At 51.7% G+C, this 13,066-nt stretch overlaps 4 protein-coding genes and 1 non-coding gene across 5 annotated transcripts; 1 reads left to right on the top strand and 4 right to left on the bottom strand.

The window, feature by feature from the left end:
- Positions 1–376: 376 nt before the first annotated feature.
- On the bottom strand, positions 377–479 carry BO94DRAFT_t272. The gene has a single exon. It is a non-coding gene; the product is annotated as a tRNA-Pro (tRNA).
- Positions 480–654: 175 nt separating this feature from the next.
- BO94DRAFT_242860 (uncharacterized protein) lies at positions 655–1,648 on the bottom strand. Its single transcript, XM_025606383.1, has one exon. The coding sequence runs from the start codon at positions 1,172–1,174 to the stop codon at positions 842–844; it is 333 nt and encodes a 110-aa protein (XP_025463449.1). The 5' UTR covers positions 1,175–1,648; the 3' UTR covers positions 655–841.
- Positions 1,649–2,985: 1,337 nt separating this feature from the next.
- On the bottom strand, positions 2,986–4,216 carry BO94DRAFT_475457 (basic helix-loop-helix domain-containing protein; the record flags this gene model as incomplete). Its single annotated transcript, XM_025608569.1, has 2 exons — positions 2,986–3,573; positions 3,644–4,216. 2 exons carry the CDS (start codon positions 4,214–4,216, stop codon positions 2,986–2,988), a joined length of 1,161 nt encoding a protein of 386 aa, XP_025463450.1.
- Positions 4,217–6,585: 2,369 nt separating this feature from the next.
- BO94DRAFT_475447 (putative nucleoside hydrolase) lies at positions 6,586–8,162 on the bottom strand (the record flags this gene model as incomplete). Its single annotated transcript, XM_025608568.1, has 6 exons — positions 6,586–7,209; positions 7,266–7,562; positions 7,627–7,661; positions 7,720–7,889; positions 7,943–8,046; positions 8,127–8,162. The coding sequence occupies 6 exons, from the start codon at positions 8,160–8,162 to the stop codon at positions 6,586–6,588; spliced, it is 1,266 nt and encodes a 421-aa protein (XP_025463451.1).
- Positions 8,163–10,354: 2,192 nt separating this feature from the next.
- Positions 10,355–12,035, top strand: BO94DRAFT_243039 (uncharacterized protein). The gene is made up of 2 exons (XM_025606384.1): positions 10,355–10,639; positions 10,714–12,035. Exon 2 carries the CDS (start codon positions 10,722–10,724, stop codon positions 11,904–11,906), a length of 1,185 nt encoding a protein of 394 aa, XP_025463452.1. The 5' UTR covers positions 10,355–10,639; positions 10,714–10,721; the 3' UTR covers positions 11,907–12,035.
- Positions 12,036–13,066: the final 1,031 nt, after the last annotated feature.

A 13,066-nucleotide genomic window follows, 5' to 3' on the forward strand; every position in this document is an offset into this window, starting at 1 on the left:
AAGAAACTGACAACAACAACAGATCATATAATTGGTTCAATTATCTCATATAACAACCAGTCGATAGAAATCTAGACAGAACCAACCCCCTCTAAACCTAGAATGGCCCCAGGTACCTTGCAAAACAGAACCAGCTAACGGCCAAAAACATCCAACCAACCTCTCAGTACATATGAAATATTGGATATCGAGTGATCGTAAGTGTTCGTGAGTGGGATGTTGAGGATCCTTCAAAGATCAGATAACAAGGATAGACATCTCAACCATCATCATAAAAATATCGTCAGAGAGGGAGAAGGGAAGAAGAAAAAACCTTCGGATAGGATAGATAGATCAATGGATGACGAGGAAATAGAAAGAATGCAAAAAATGAAGCGGCCCGAGCCGCGGATCGAACGCGGGACCTCTCGCAGATATGCTTGGGTTTGCAGGCGAGTTGCCATCCCTAAGCGAGAATCATACCACTAGACCACCCGGGCGTTATTTATTGGAAAGCGCTTTCATTTTAAGGCTCATGACACGGGTAGAATTGGATGTGATTCCCAGGAAGACAGCGCCTCGCGTCTGGCGTCGACACCTGCATACTTGGCGGCAGAGTGCAGTGCATGACGTTAATGCCAAGAAAAGACCCCACGACAAGTAAACGACACCGGTTTGTATATCCTTGATAAGATGGTCTGGTCGGCCAGCGCACTGAGACGTAGACGAAAACTGCCGATCTTCGACCCTTATTTCTCCTCAAAATTGTTGCCGAGCGTCTTGGTTCGAGGATGGGATGGGCGAAGGAAAGTCGGTCTTGGAGGATATTCCCCGCGGGGTGATGTAAGGATGGTGCGTATCACTAGGATAGTCGCTCAAGCCATGCAGAGATCTGCAGCTCTCTGCTATGATTACCAGGATAGCAAGCGTCGGTGAACCGCTGCTCCGTGACAAGAGCATCGACATTTCTCTCAGTCAAGGGAACCTTCAAGCGATTCTTTTGCTTAAGGAGTTCTTTCTCAGCACGCGCAGAGGACGATAGTTTCTGAAGCGTATTTCGAATGCGTCGTATTCCTCGGCCTGGGAAATGTGGGATTTGGGGTGGTCCGAAGGGGGTGTCCACCTTCCAGGGGTCCTCGGAGGCGATAGACCGAGCGTTCTTCTTGCGTTGCTGGGAACGGAATCTGTTGGACATTTTGAAGTCTCACACGTGCCGAGGGGTGATTCTGTTGAGGCCATAGACCGAAGGGTGGTACGTGGGAGAGGTGAGGGTGGGGGGCACCACGGTTGTGGCATAGAGGGAATATATAGCTGAGTGACTTCTCTATCTACTACGAATTACAATGTACTTCACGGAGGCCCACGGGAAAGGGTCACCGGGACAGACATGGATAGCGCGGAAGGGCAGTGCGGGGGCACTAACCAACATAAACCCACGCTAGCCTGAGCCTGTCTGGACGTGAAGGAGGGTTTTGACGACATGGGGGTCCCAAGAATTCCGCAAGTGTCACAGCACTGATCTGCATGCCAGTCGGATTGTAAATGAACTGTCGTGATACAATCCCCCCTTGACATGCAAGCAGCTGCAGAAAGAAAGGAAGAAAGAAAAATTCAATCAAAGTTTACAGGACAACGTCATTGGTGACTTGGCTAGTTCATTTCCAAAGTTTGAAGCAGACCCTACGCTAGTGGATCTACTGCCCACTTGTAGATCTTATCCCACATCGTCTCTTAATCAAGACTGTCGTTTACAGAGCCAAGGCTTAAGGTAGCTTCATTTTGCCTTGGCAATCAATGCAGTGCGAGTATTATGTGTTGAGATCGAAGGGATCATGGACCCGCAAGATACCAAACTATAATAGCCACCATTCTTTTCAGTTCCATGAGCTGCACTTTAGTACCATGCACAGACTCTGCTGTCATTGAATGCTTAGCTAGTTTAGTTGCCTTCAGTCGGGACGGGGATTGCCTGTTCGGACTCGAGCCAACCCTTCCTCTGCGCCAGGGATCCTGAAGGATTCATGCATGTCTGGGGCTTGGCGAAGAAGTATGGTTGAAATACAATCTAGGTAGAGGTACCTCTTACGGAGTACCCCCTACCAAAATGCGGAATGGGGTTTCCCTGTCATTAGAAGACACCACGAGCATCTTGGGATCCCGCGGGGTATTCTGAGCCGATCAAATGGAAGTTGTCACTGAAACACCACAGTGAATGGTGATGTACTCCAGCCAAGGACAAAAGCAAACATTTGTCGCCCACAACTCCATTCTCTCCCGATGGCTTCTGCCACAAGGCGTCCGCTGTATCCCACTCGCTTACGAAATCTTCAGGTAGCAACAACCCACGGAGGGCGGAGGGCCCTGGAATCTGTGTGGAAGGGCCAAAGAAGCCCGATCAAGTGCGGGGTAAGGGACCAACAGCCGCATCTAGACACACCCCGATCCCTGCTGGATATCGGAAGTCCGGCAAGTTTTCTGACTGGTTTACCTCCTCTCAAATCGGAGGCCGCAGGTAGTCAAGTGATTGTTGCCGGGCTGTCACATTCTTCCAGACCCTGGGAATTATCGGGTTGGTTGTACGGCTTACCTACCGTGGGAATAGCCCGACCGAAAAGGTACGACCTGGTTGCTTGGCTGGACTTGGCTTCACTCCTGTCGTGACCATGGATATCGCTGTAATTGTCGTAAGCAGAAGACTATTATTAGGGAGTTTATTAAACCTTATCAGGACGTGCCGCTAGACAGTCGGATCATTTTACAAGTTAGAGCACCTCGCAAGAGCCGTATTTGAAACACAACCGTTACTTGCATTGGACCAGCCTGCATACCTGAGACATATACCTGAAGACAAAGCAAGAGCGCCGGCCCAACCGTTCGTTCCCCATCCTTGTGATAAATACACTGCGCGCCAATTTATACCCATGACTCGCTACCGGGACCTCATGAAAACTTGTGAAGAAACAAAGAACGACAACCCGACCATGGAGAGGGTGAGATCCACTAAGACTAAGAGATAAGCAGATCCTTAACACTCATCCCGATCTTCCTTTGTGGGTCCTGGATGTGGGGGGTTCCAAGCTCCCGCGACCGGGGAAGGGAATTGGCGGGCACGTCATGAACCGAGCCTACGGATCCCCAGCAGTCTCGATTCAGCATAAGCAGGGCAGCGGATGCTTCATGGTCAACATCGGCTGAAGATGCGATGGAGTACCGGGGTTGGACCACTGGGGAGGTGCTGGAGGAAGACATAGCCCATGAACTATGCCCAGAGCGCGTTGTACCTTGAGGTGGGTGGGTGGGACCTAGTGCAGGGCTCGGCGTGAATGATGATGCAAAGTCAGTCACTGTCCCTGTAGGACCACGACTTCGAGGCGAGAAAAGAGGTGAAACTGCATCGGTAGTGGCGTCGGTTGGAGGTAGTTGTGGGGACACGGATGGCGAGGATGAAAGACCCGATTCTTCTGCCAGAGCTTCAGGAGATGTTGGCGAAGGAGGAGCGGGGGGCATTGGTGGAGAGGCCTGTGTGTGTCGACTGCCGGCGGTTTTGAGATCGAGAATACACTGTTCTAGATAGTTGACATAGTCAATGCTTGCCTAGATAATCGAACATGATTAGCAATTTGAGTAAGAACTAAGATGGTCAAGAAGAGAAGGACTGACGAACCTGTAAGATCGCGAGTTTGTGCATGTCTTGTCCTTTGCAAGCCGGAATCATGTCTTTTAGGGTAGCGAATTCCTCATTCATCTTTGACCTCCGCCGCCGTTCGATCAAGCTGTGAGCAGTCTTCCTTGCAATTTTTCGGCTAGCTGCACTCGTTGCGCTGGGCTGTTTCTTCTTGGAATTGGTAGATGTGGCACTGTTAGATGAGGTCTTGCTGGTATCCTTTGCGGAGGCTTTGTTGGCTGTTGCGGTCGGCTTAGGTGGGGGTTGAGTCTTGGGTTTCATCTGAATGATTTTGCGAGTGCGTGTGGGGGGTGGTGGGAGATTAAAGTCCTCGAGGGGTCTCTTGATGCCGGCCTGACGGGGAGGATTCGCCATGATGCTTACTGCGAGGCCGGGGGATGTTGGAGATGCTGGGAAGCAAGCGGATGATCTCCTGCTAGCGCTTTCCATCCTAGACGGACTGATGGCCGCTGGAGGTAATGTGAACGAGTCGGAGACATCCACCGATGCATTGTCCTTGACTATGAACTCCCCCGACATGGCAGGGGTCGGTGGCAGGCGAGAGCGTGACATGGTCTATCTGGGAGTGAAACAACGTCTGATGTCAACCTAATTATTTTCCCACCCGACGGGCTAATAGAAATGCGAATGGCCACGATGAAAGTAAAACCGGACCAATGATCGAGTTATGTTGAATGACAACCCGTTGAATGTCGTACAGTCGTGGCGGTAGAAGAAAAAGGAGATTAGGATAGGAGGAAGTGGATAGGTCGAGAGGGGGAGCTTGAGAGAGACAGCGGATGGTAAGAGCAGCAACAGTTATTTAAAGAAAGAAGGGAAATAGCGACGTGATAAGTGTTGGGGATTCTGAACGATAGAAAAAGTACTGCTGTCTGCCAAAGGATGGTACCTAGGTCTGAAGTTTATATGAGAGAGGAGAGGACGGTTGAAAGAGGCAATTGTTCAACGGGGGTACTAGTAAAGTTGGTGGAGGGGGAGGGATTGCGATAAGAACAGGTACCTCTTCTACGGTGTACTTGGCTGCTCCCAAATTCTAATCGGGATGATCGACCGGGGGGGGGTGTGGAAGGAATTCTGGATTTCGGGAAGCTTGCAGTCTGGTTGGACTGGGGATGATGCTACACTAGACCGTGGACGGCCCGGGGACTGGCCAGCGGCGAGCAGTCCAGTGCCTTCCCTAAGCGGAGGGCGATTCAAGTGTCGCGTGCTTGGAGAAGCCCACGCGGTAGCTTGCAGGCCCGCCATTGGTTCAACGGCACCACCGGGAGGGGGCACGAGACCGGTTGCCTGGGGCCAAATCGCCGACGCTTTTGGGGCTCGTGCTTCGGGTGAGTGTTCTTATGGGTTGTACGAGCTCCCGGCTCACGTCCCTTACTTTCGAGTCCGCTCTCCCCCCCATCGCTCCCAAATCCTATTACCCACGACGACAACTACAACGTGCCTACAGAATAATACCTATGGATGGCGCCCTCTTCACGAACTCGGAAGAACCCACAACCTTCGGATGCCGGAATGACACCTACCAAACACAGTCCCCCTTGACCTCCAAAGATGGGGTTCAGATCCCCTATTCCTTTGAGCTGGACTACCACCTAGATAAAATTGCGGAATGGACCACGCCCATCCGAATGGGACGCTAATTGGTGCTGTCTAAGAACTCAGAGGCTTGTCTCGCCACCGGAAGGACCCCCGGATCCTTTTCGATTGATATTAATCGGCGTGACGGCCAGATTCTTCGGTCTCATAACTACCCGAAGCATCCTCACGTCCTTCAACCCTGCTCGTGCTCCTAAGCAGACGAAGCGACAGGCGGGGCGAGGAAAATGTCAGGATCAAATTGTGAATCCTCCTAAGCATCGCTGTCTGCAAGGATCGAAGACGTAAAACAGAGTGGATCCATCTAATATCCCAGGCCGCGAGACTGAGCAGTTGCGTCGGAACTCAAGTGGTCATGATCTCACCCCGGCCTATTCTTGAGAGCTGGCGACGTCCTCGTCCAGACGGGGCATCGGAGCACGTGCGTGGCCTCTTCCCAACCAGTGGACCCTCTGGCCATGGGTCGCATGTGCGAGTCCCTTCCTAGGTACCACCTCCATACCCGAGCAGGCAGGTCTCTTCTTCTGCCTGGGCACTCTCCGCATCATTCTCGTCACGATCTGCCTAGCCAGATACCCGAGGTACGCCCCGACTGTTTCATCGTCACCAATCGCTGGCTTCTCAATTATGTACCAACGTCAGCTCAACGGCTATTGGCATCAGTTTGGTATCATTCCACTGCCTGCGGGAAGGCCTCGTAGCGGGGCAGAGCCACTACGCACAAGTCTATGCCCCGCAATACACCCATAGTCTATGCCTGGACTGTCGCTCGTCACGGTAGGTAGATTCTTCGGACTACTCGACTCGGTACATTCAAATGTACTGGAAATGGTGATATTGGTGGGAATCCTGGACCCAGTGTATGCAGCACTGCCTCCCTGCTTATCGTTTCCCCACCCATTGCCCTTCGACTTTGAAGTCGACACTGGATGATTTGAAGAGGCCTTGTAAGGTAAGACAAGTGCTCAGTGCCATACCCACGACAGCAATCTTCTGTCCGATTATTTCTTCTCGGCTAGAAGCTAGTATATGTGGACCTCCACCTAAAGCACTTGATCAATCATAGACACTGGGGTGTCTGGATCCGCTCATTTGCTGCATGCGAGAAAATTATGGATTAGAGCACCGGCCCTAAAGGTTCGTTTCCTTCATTTATCCCTAAACGACGTGGATCTTAATAAACTCTACCATTACTTTCTGGATAATTTACTTCCTTAATGACCATCGGGCCTCTATATATGTTTCGAGCAAAAAGACCTATCTACTATAGCACCCAGTCAAGACAGACTTGTGACTACAATATCCAACTCTCGTGAAGCACCACCTCATGTGAACAATTTTTGGAGGAGCACATCGCCAAAGGTGTCTTCCACTGGGGAGTTATCCATTCTCCAAACACGGTTTCCGGCCGACTGACTCAGCCATAGACCTTGATCAGTTGGGCTCTCCTCCTCAGCTTCAATACGGTGTCGGTTTCGTCGGTCGACGACACACAGGCCCCGCGTCCACTGCCCAGTAGTTTCAATGCGAATGTCTTCTGGTGATGTCGCTGAAGGTTTCCAGCCGTCATGTTCGGCGGTCATCGCATACCAGACACACACCGGGTCATGCATACTAAGTTCTGCAACATCACCCGTATGCCCTGGATGCAATCTCTCCAGCGTACGGAAACTATGGGCCATGAAAGCAGAGACCCATTCAGCCAGTGGCGATCCGGCCTCCAGGAGCGGTTTAATAGTCTTCCGGAACTGACCCTGCGTCACATTATGCCTTAAGGTAATGTCCAGGGGAAATATACGAAGAGTGAGTTGTTTGCTAAGCCTCGGGGGATACTGTGCCAGACTTGTCCCGGGCGGCAGTGTACTCTTGGGAGAAGGGGATGTGAGGGCATAAACTCGGGCAGCAGCGACTGCGTCTGCGTATGCATTGAATTCTGCAGCTGGAGTAACCTAGTAACAGTCAGCATACTATGACTCGATCGGGACCTGGTGAAGTGGGAGCGCACATTTCCCGGTTGGTTAATTGCCCCTCCCATTACTACCACCTCCTTAACCCGGAGGAAGGTCTCCGGCTCAGCAGAAGATGCCAATGCAAGGTTAGTAAGAGGACCAACTGCCACGAGTGTGACGGTGTCAGGGTCATTCTCTCTTAGGATACGAAGAATCTCCTCGTGCGCGGGACGCTTCGAAGGAATGAATGAGCGATGGGCCGGATCGCCCGTTGGGACAGGCTCAACCACGTTTGGATCAGCCGAAGGGTCGAAGAGATGTTCCCAAGTCTCTTCAGGGGTTAAGTGGGGATGCTGGAAATTCAAACGTCAGCAGTCTTGTAAGCTTGTAGGTTGAAAGCTAGCGCGCTTCACGTACACTGGCATGAATGCCTCCCAGACCGTCCATGCCATCTACAGACGGTTAGTATGATGCATCGTTCAAGGCGAGGTTATCATCTTCGGAACCCACGAAAGTAATCAGCCAGCATCTTCTGGTCCTCCAAGGGATCCGCTGCTCCTACGGCAACGACTGGGGGAGAAGCGCGGAGAGTGCCATAGCCTTCCGGCCGGCCTTGATCTCGGCGCCATTTCATCTCTCGCTCAAGGATATGGAACATGGATACGACATTTCGTAGGCAGCTGTCCGAGTTAGAAGGGGTAGTTGCACCGAGCAATGAATAGAGGTGACTCACCTTTTAACCTCAATGTTACCGAAGGTGAGGGAGATCAGTAGAATCTCAACCTCTTCAGGCTTAGCAGACAGAGCCAGAAGAATGGCAAGGATGTCATCAATGCCCTTTTCTAGGCATCAGCAAAGATTGTAGCAAACAGCTCGCGGAGCTGGTATGGAATGACCGAACAGGGAATGTATCATACGGGATCGGTATCAATAATAATCTTTCTAGGGGCCATTTTGGATGCTCGCTTGTATTTGTGGTTTGCGCTTGAGTTTATCCGAGGGATGTCTAATGTTCTGTGATACAAAAATGAGTCGGCTGTACAGAGAAATCTGCGATGATGCGGATTGCGGGCGATGGAGAGGGGAAGTGGGATGGTCTTGGCTGGCGTTATCATCGGGTTCTCCACTACTATCTGCCCGGGCAAACTCATGACGCACATGTCATTAGTCATGGCAGCCTATCGTGGGACTTGGATATGTAGATACGATCTACGGAGTACTCCGTCCAGGATACTAAACACTATGTCCCAGGGATAATAGAATTCTCGCGGTTCAACATATTATGATATGAGCATTGGCTAGAGCCTCCAATCCTTTTCAATATGTGGTAGCGAAATGAATATGTAGTCAAAGCTGCATGTAGAACACACCAGCTCTACCTTGGGGACTACATATGAAAGATGATGCCTAAAGCGGCTAGCAGTATCAAGCCCTCTAATCTCTTCTGAGCGAATGGTCTGGGCAGTCGATCTTGGAAGTTGGAACTGACCCCGAGGAGTCTGGCTGTGATTCGAGACCGTTGGTTTTCCCTGCTTTGGTGTCAGCAGACACACTGTTTGTACCACAGTGTAAGAGCGAAGTCCTAGAATGACAGCCTATTAACTCGATTCAATCGGATGACATTGTTTGGGTTACATTATTTCTGTTATCTATGCCTTGTGGTTCCTCTGCAAGGGGTCTGGAACCGGCCATCATTACGTCATGCATTGGATGCTTCTACAGCTTCTACAGGGTTGCAAGCCCCCGAGCAGAGGCAAAGCGGGAAGATATGGATGTAATCCATCCCACCTGGATCATGGGGGAGTGTATACATTAAGGTGTTCTGGAATTCCAGCCTGTGGACACGGAGGGGGACCCCGGGGCCGGAGCGATCTCGAGACGTGGCCTGTTCGGAAGTAGGTAATAGTACCCCGTAATTTACTGCGAGGCAAGCCCGTTACTGTGCCTGTCATGGTGTAACTGCCGAGTCTCCGGAAGTTCTTGCATCTCTAGTACCATTCTAGTGATTGCCTGCTAGTACTATCTATCAGGCTATCAGCGACTACTGCTGGGCTAATAGCAGGGCCGTGGAATCTTCATTCGAGGACGGAATATTCCGTCGAATCGTCTAGACGCCCACTGACAGGGGCAAACATGACATTGCAGCATGGGATGGCCGAACCAGCGTCAAGGTGTGGGAGATCTTTCCCCGCGCAATCTCCTTGGGACAGTGTCCTCCACATGATTTAATATCCAAGGCACACCCCTATTATGAGTTAATTACCGTTAGACCATCAATGATAGCTTCTGCTGTGCTTGGACGTTTTGTCCATGAGCGTCGTTTGGTATTGCAGGTTATGGAGGACAGTACAACTAAGCCCGAATACGGTCAGGTACGAGCAACTGGTACATAGCACCGAGTAGTAGATCTTAAAATGCGCCACAAGCATGTCAGCCCCTGACCCGATTGGAATCGAGAAACGACAATCATAGTACGATGCAGCTCCTACTACTGAGACAATCTGCGAGTTTCCACCGATCCTGAATGACAGATTCAATGCAATCGTGATATTTATCTCCTGTGGGGCGCTCTGTCCATGGGCACGGCCGCCAATATTACCGATACAGTACCACCACCATCACTGGCAGCGTCTCCTCCTCCAGGCGTAATTTATTATTCACGGACGGCCACTAAGAAGGTGGTAGTTCATGACAACCCCCTTCATCTCTCCAGACCGTGTCCTCTTCCATTATTTCCACTTCCGCCCTCCTCCTTTCTCTTTTTCCCCAACCCTCTTCTTTCTCACCTTTATCCTCTCTATTCCCTTGTCTTTTTTGCCACCCATTGTCACCAACCCCGAGCTTTTGGTTGACGGGTGCCTCGATGTCCACTCGGTGATTCTAGGTATCCGTTTTCCTTACCTCATCCCGACCCTCGCTACCAGTACCTTTCTTTACCGCAAAGCGCAGTCGGAACCTTGAACCACTCCCCGACTCTGAGGTCATAGGCAACACGCTCAATTCTTTGCGAGCTGTCAGTTGAACTTCAGAACATCTGTTCTCCTTGCCGTTTGGCTTCGTCGCGATAAGAGTTGCAGCTTAAGTTGTTCAACGATCGAGGCCCACGCGGCAATCTGGCCTTTCAGCGCGACTGGCCTGCCCTCTCCCCTTGTCCTCCAACCACCTTCTCATCGGTCACAGCTTGGTGAACTGAGGTTGAAAAGGATCCGCGAAAGCTTGCCCTATACTTAATCCTTCTTCTTTTCTGGACAGTCCTGTTGGATCCTCCTATTCTTTTTTTTTTTTTTTTTTTTCACTTTCCCGCCGAGTGTCGAACGCGCGCCTGGCAATTTAACAGCTTTCAGACAGACATTCAATCCTTGATTGAGGTCGTCTCTATATTCGATTGTTTATTACGATTTCTGCTACGCCTGTAAAGTTTTATCTGAATGTATGTCTTCCGCTCCTAATCCCTCACCCCCCGTGATATATAGTGGCCTGTGGACTGACATAATAACGTGATAGCCTTAACGATGATGAACCCCTACATCAGTTGGGCTCTCCTGCTCGTTGTGGCAGGTGGCCTTGGCTGGTATTACAATGGTCCGAACCCCAAGCACAAGACCCCCATAAAGCCCGCCGTGGAAAAGACAGAAAGTGCGCCGGCCGCAAAGAAGCCCAAGCGCAAGGCTAAGAAGTCCCCGGAACCTTCGCCTGCTCCTAGCGAGCCGGTGGAGGAGAAGCCCGCAGCCCAGCCTACTGTCTCGAAAGCCGATGAGGTGGATGAGGAGATTGACAAGAAGGAGATGGCGAAGCGTTTCGCCGCCGTGAAGAATGGAACTCCGGTGCAGTCTAGTGGCAGCGGCAGCGGCAGCAAGAACAAGAAGAAGAAGACCAAGGCCGCTCAGGTTGAGAACGGCGAGCGCTCCGCCTCTCGTGTTTCTACGCGCACCTCGTCCACTACTGGAGCTGATGCCGATGATGACCTCTCCCCCGCTGGATCCCCCTTGGTGAACGCCACTACTCCCTCCGCTGGCTACGTTTCGGATATGCTTGAAGAGCCTGCTCCGGGTGCCTCGGTTCTCCGTGTCACCGGTGCCTTGTCGGACGCCACCAAGAAGCAGAAGCCCCAATCTTTCAAGCAGGTCGAGACGAAGAAACAGCGCCAGCAGCGGTTGAAGAACGAGGCCCGCAAGCAGCAGGTCCAGGAAGCCGAGGAACAGAGACGTAAATTGCTCGAGAAGCAGCTCCACCTCGCCCGCGAAGCTGAGCGTCGTGAGGCTGCCAACTCGAAGCCGGCTCCTCAGACCAACGCCTGGCAGACCAAGGCTGCCCCGGCAGTCACCAACGGTACCCCCAAGGTGACCCCGAGCCCGAAGGTCGAATTGTTGGACACTTTCGAATCGGAAGTTCCTATCACTCAGGCCGCCCCCAAGAAGAAGGAATGGGACCAAGGTCTTCCTTCTGAGGAGGAGCAGATGCGTATTTTGGGCGCGGACAACGTTGACCAGTGGACCACTGTCTCCAGCAAGAAGACCAAGAAGAAGGGAGGTAAGACGGACGAGAGTGAGGCCAGCGCTCCGGAAAGCCAGCCCGCTCCTGTTGCCGCTGCCCCTGCTCCCGTCGAGCCCAAGGTGAAGGTGACGCCTACCTACCTTCCTGATGTTCTTCGCTCGAACGTGAAGGGACACCCTCTTGACTCCGACTGGGCTGCTTAAATTCCTGATAGCCCACCCGCAAGAAGCTAGATCAGGGAAGCATGCCTGTCTGGTTCATTCAGGACCGCGTATCTCCTGGATTGTATTTATTACTCATGGCTTTGGCGTTTGGGGAACTCCATTATACCAAAAACGTACCATGTATCTGGCGAGTTGTTCTGTTTTCTCCGTGAGACTCAGCGGGGACAGAAAAGCAACGAGTGACAGAAAAAACAACGAAAACCCCCTGCAAAAAGACGTCATGTATTATTTCTCGCTATGCTCGGTTGTTGTCTTCCTTGGTTTCCCCTTATTTTCGCTCTTCCATTTTTCTTCTCAGCTGTTGTGTTTCCTATCGATAATTGGCTCGGGGCTTCCCCTTTTCCGGCCAGACCTGTACTCGACCCCAGCGCAGCCTTCTGTTCTTTATTTTAGGGACTGACAGATGGCAAGTTTGGGGCGCTTTAAAATTGGCCACCGTGCCAAAAATTCCTGATGTGTCTTACCTACTCTACCCAATAACCTATTACTACTCGAGCGGCATGGCGACCGCATTGGCGAAAATAGCATGGATGGTTGCGGATGTGATGTACGAGCGTGGATTGGAACGTGCCATGGGGGCCACCTGGCATCTTATGTCTTATTTAACTCTCTTCGCTTCTTGATGCAATTGGGATTTGTCTCCATAACCTAGGTAACTACTTTTTATTTCTCTTGTATGCCAGGATCATCGTAGTTTCTTTTTTTAGCACGTTTGCACCCTTTCTTGTCAGTCCGGTTGTTCCAAGTCCCCATTTGTATGGTTCTTGTTTCACAATGATCGGGTTTCAGACGCCGGATCTTCCGCCGACCGACTTAAATTTTGGGCCCTGCTGGATGTGGGGGCGGCAATGTCCCTGACTCCCTGTCCGTCCGGACTCCGGAGTAGACATGGCTATCTGTATGTTGGTGGTATCAACCCTCCTCCGGGAGGGGGTAAAATGCGTCCAGGCGACCCCTAGAAAGCGGGCGCGGGGACTGAAGAATACGGAGAGAACCCCGGAGCCGGGGCAGATCCCTTTAGCTTGATGGATTGGATTTGAAGAAGGCAAAGTAGGGAGTAGTGGAGGACTAAGGGGAGATCATGGCGTCACGGGCCCAGGGTCACTCCCGGCCTGGGCACTGCCGCCTTGCCCTATTCG

This window comes from Aspergillus sclerotioniger, assembly GCF_003184525.1.
Source record: "Aspergillus sclerotioniger CBS 115572 chromosome Unknown BO94scaffold_32, whole genome shotgun sequence".
Classification (NCBI taxonomy): domain Eukaryota; kingdom Fungi; phylum Ascomycota; class Eurotiomycetes; order Eurotiales; family Aspergillaceae; genus Aspergillus; species Aspergillus sclerotioniger.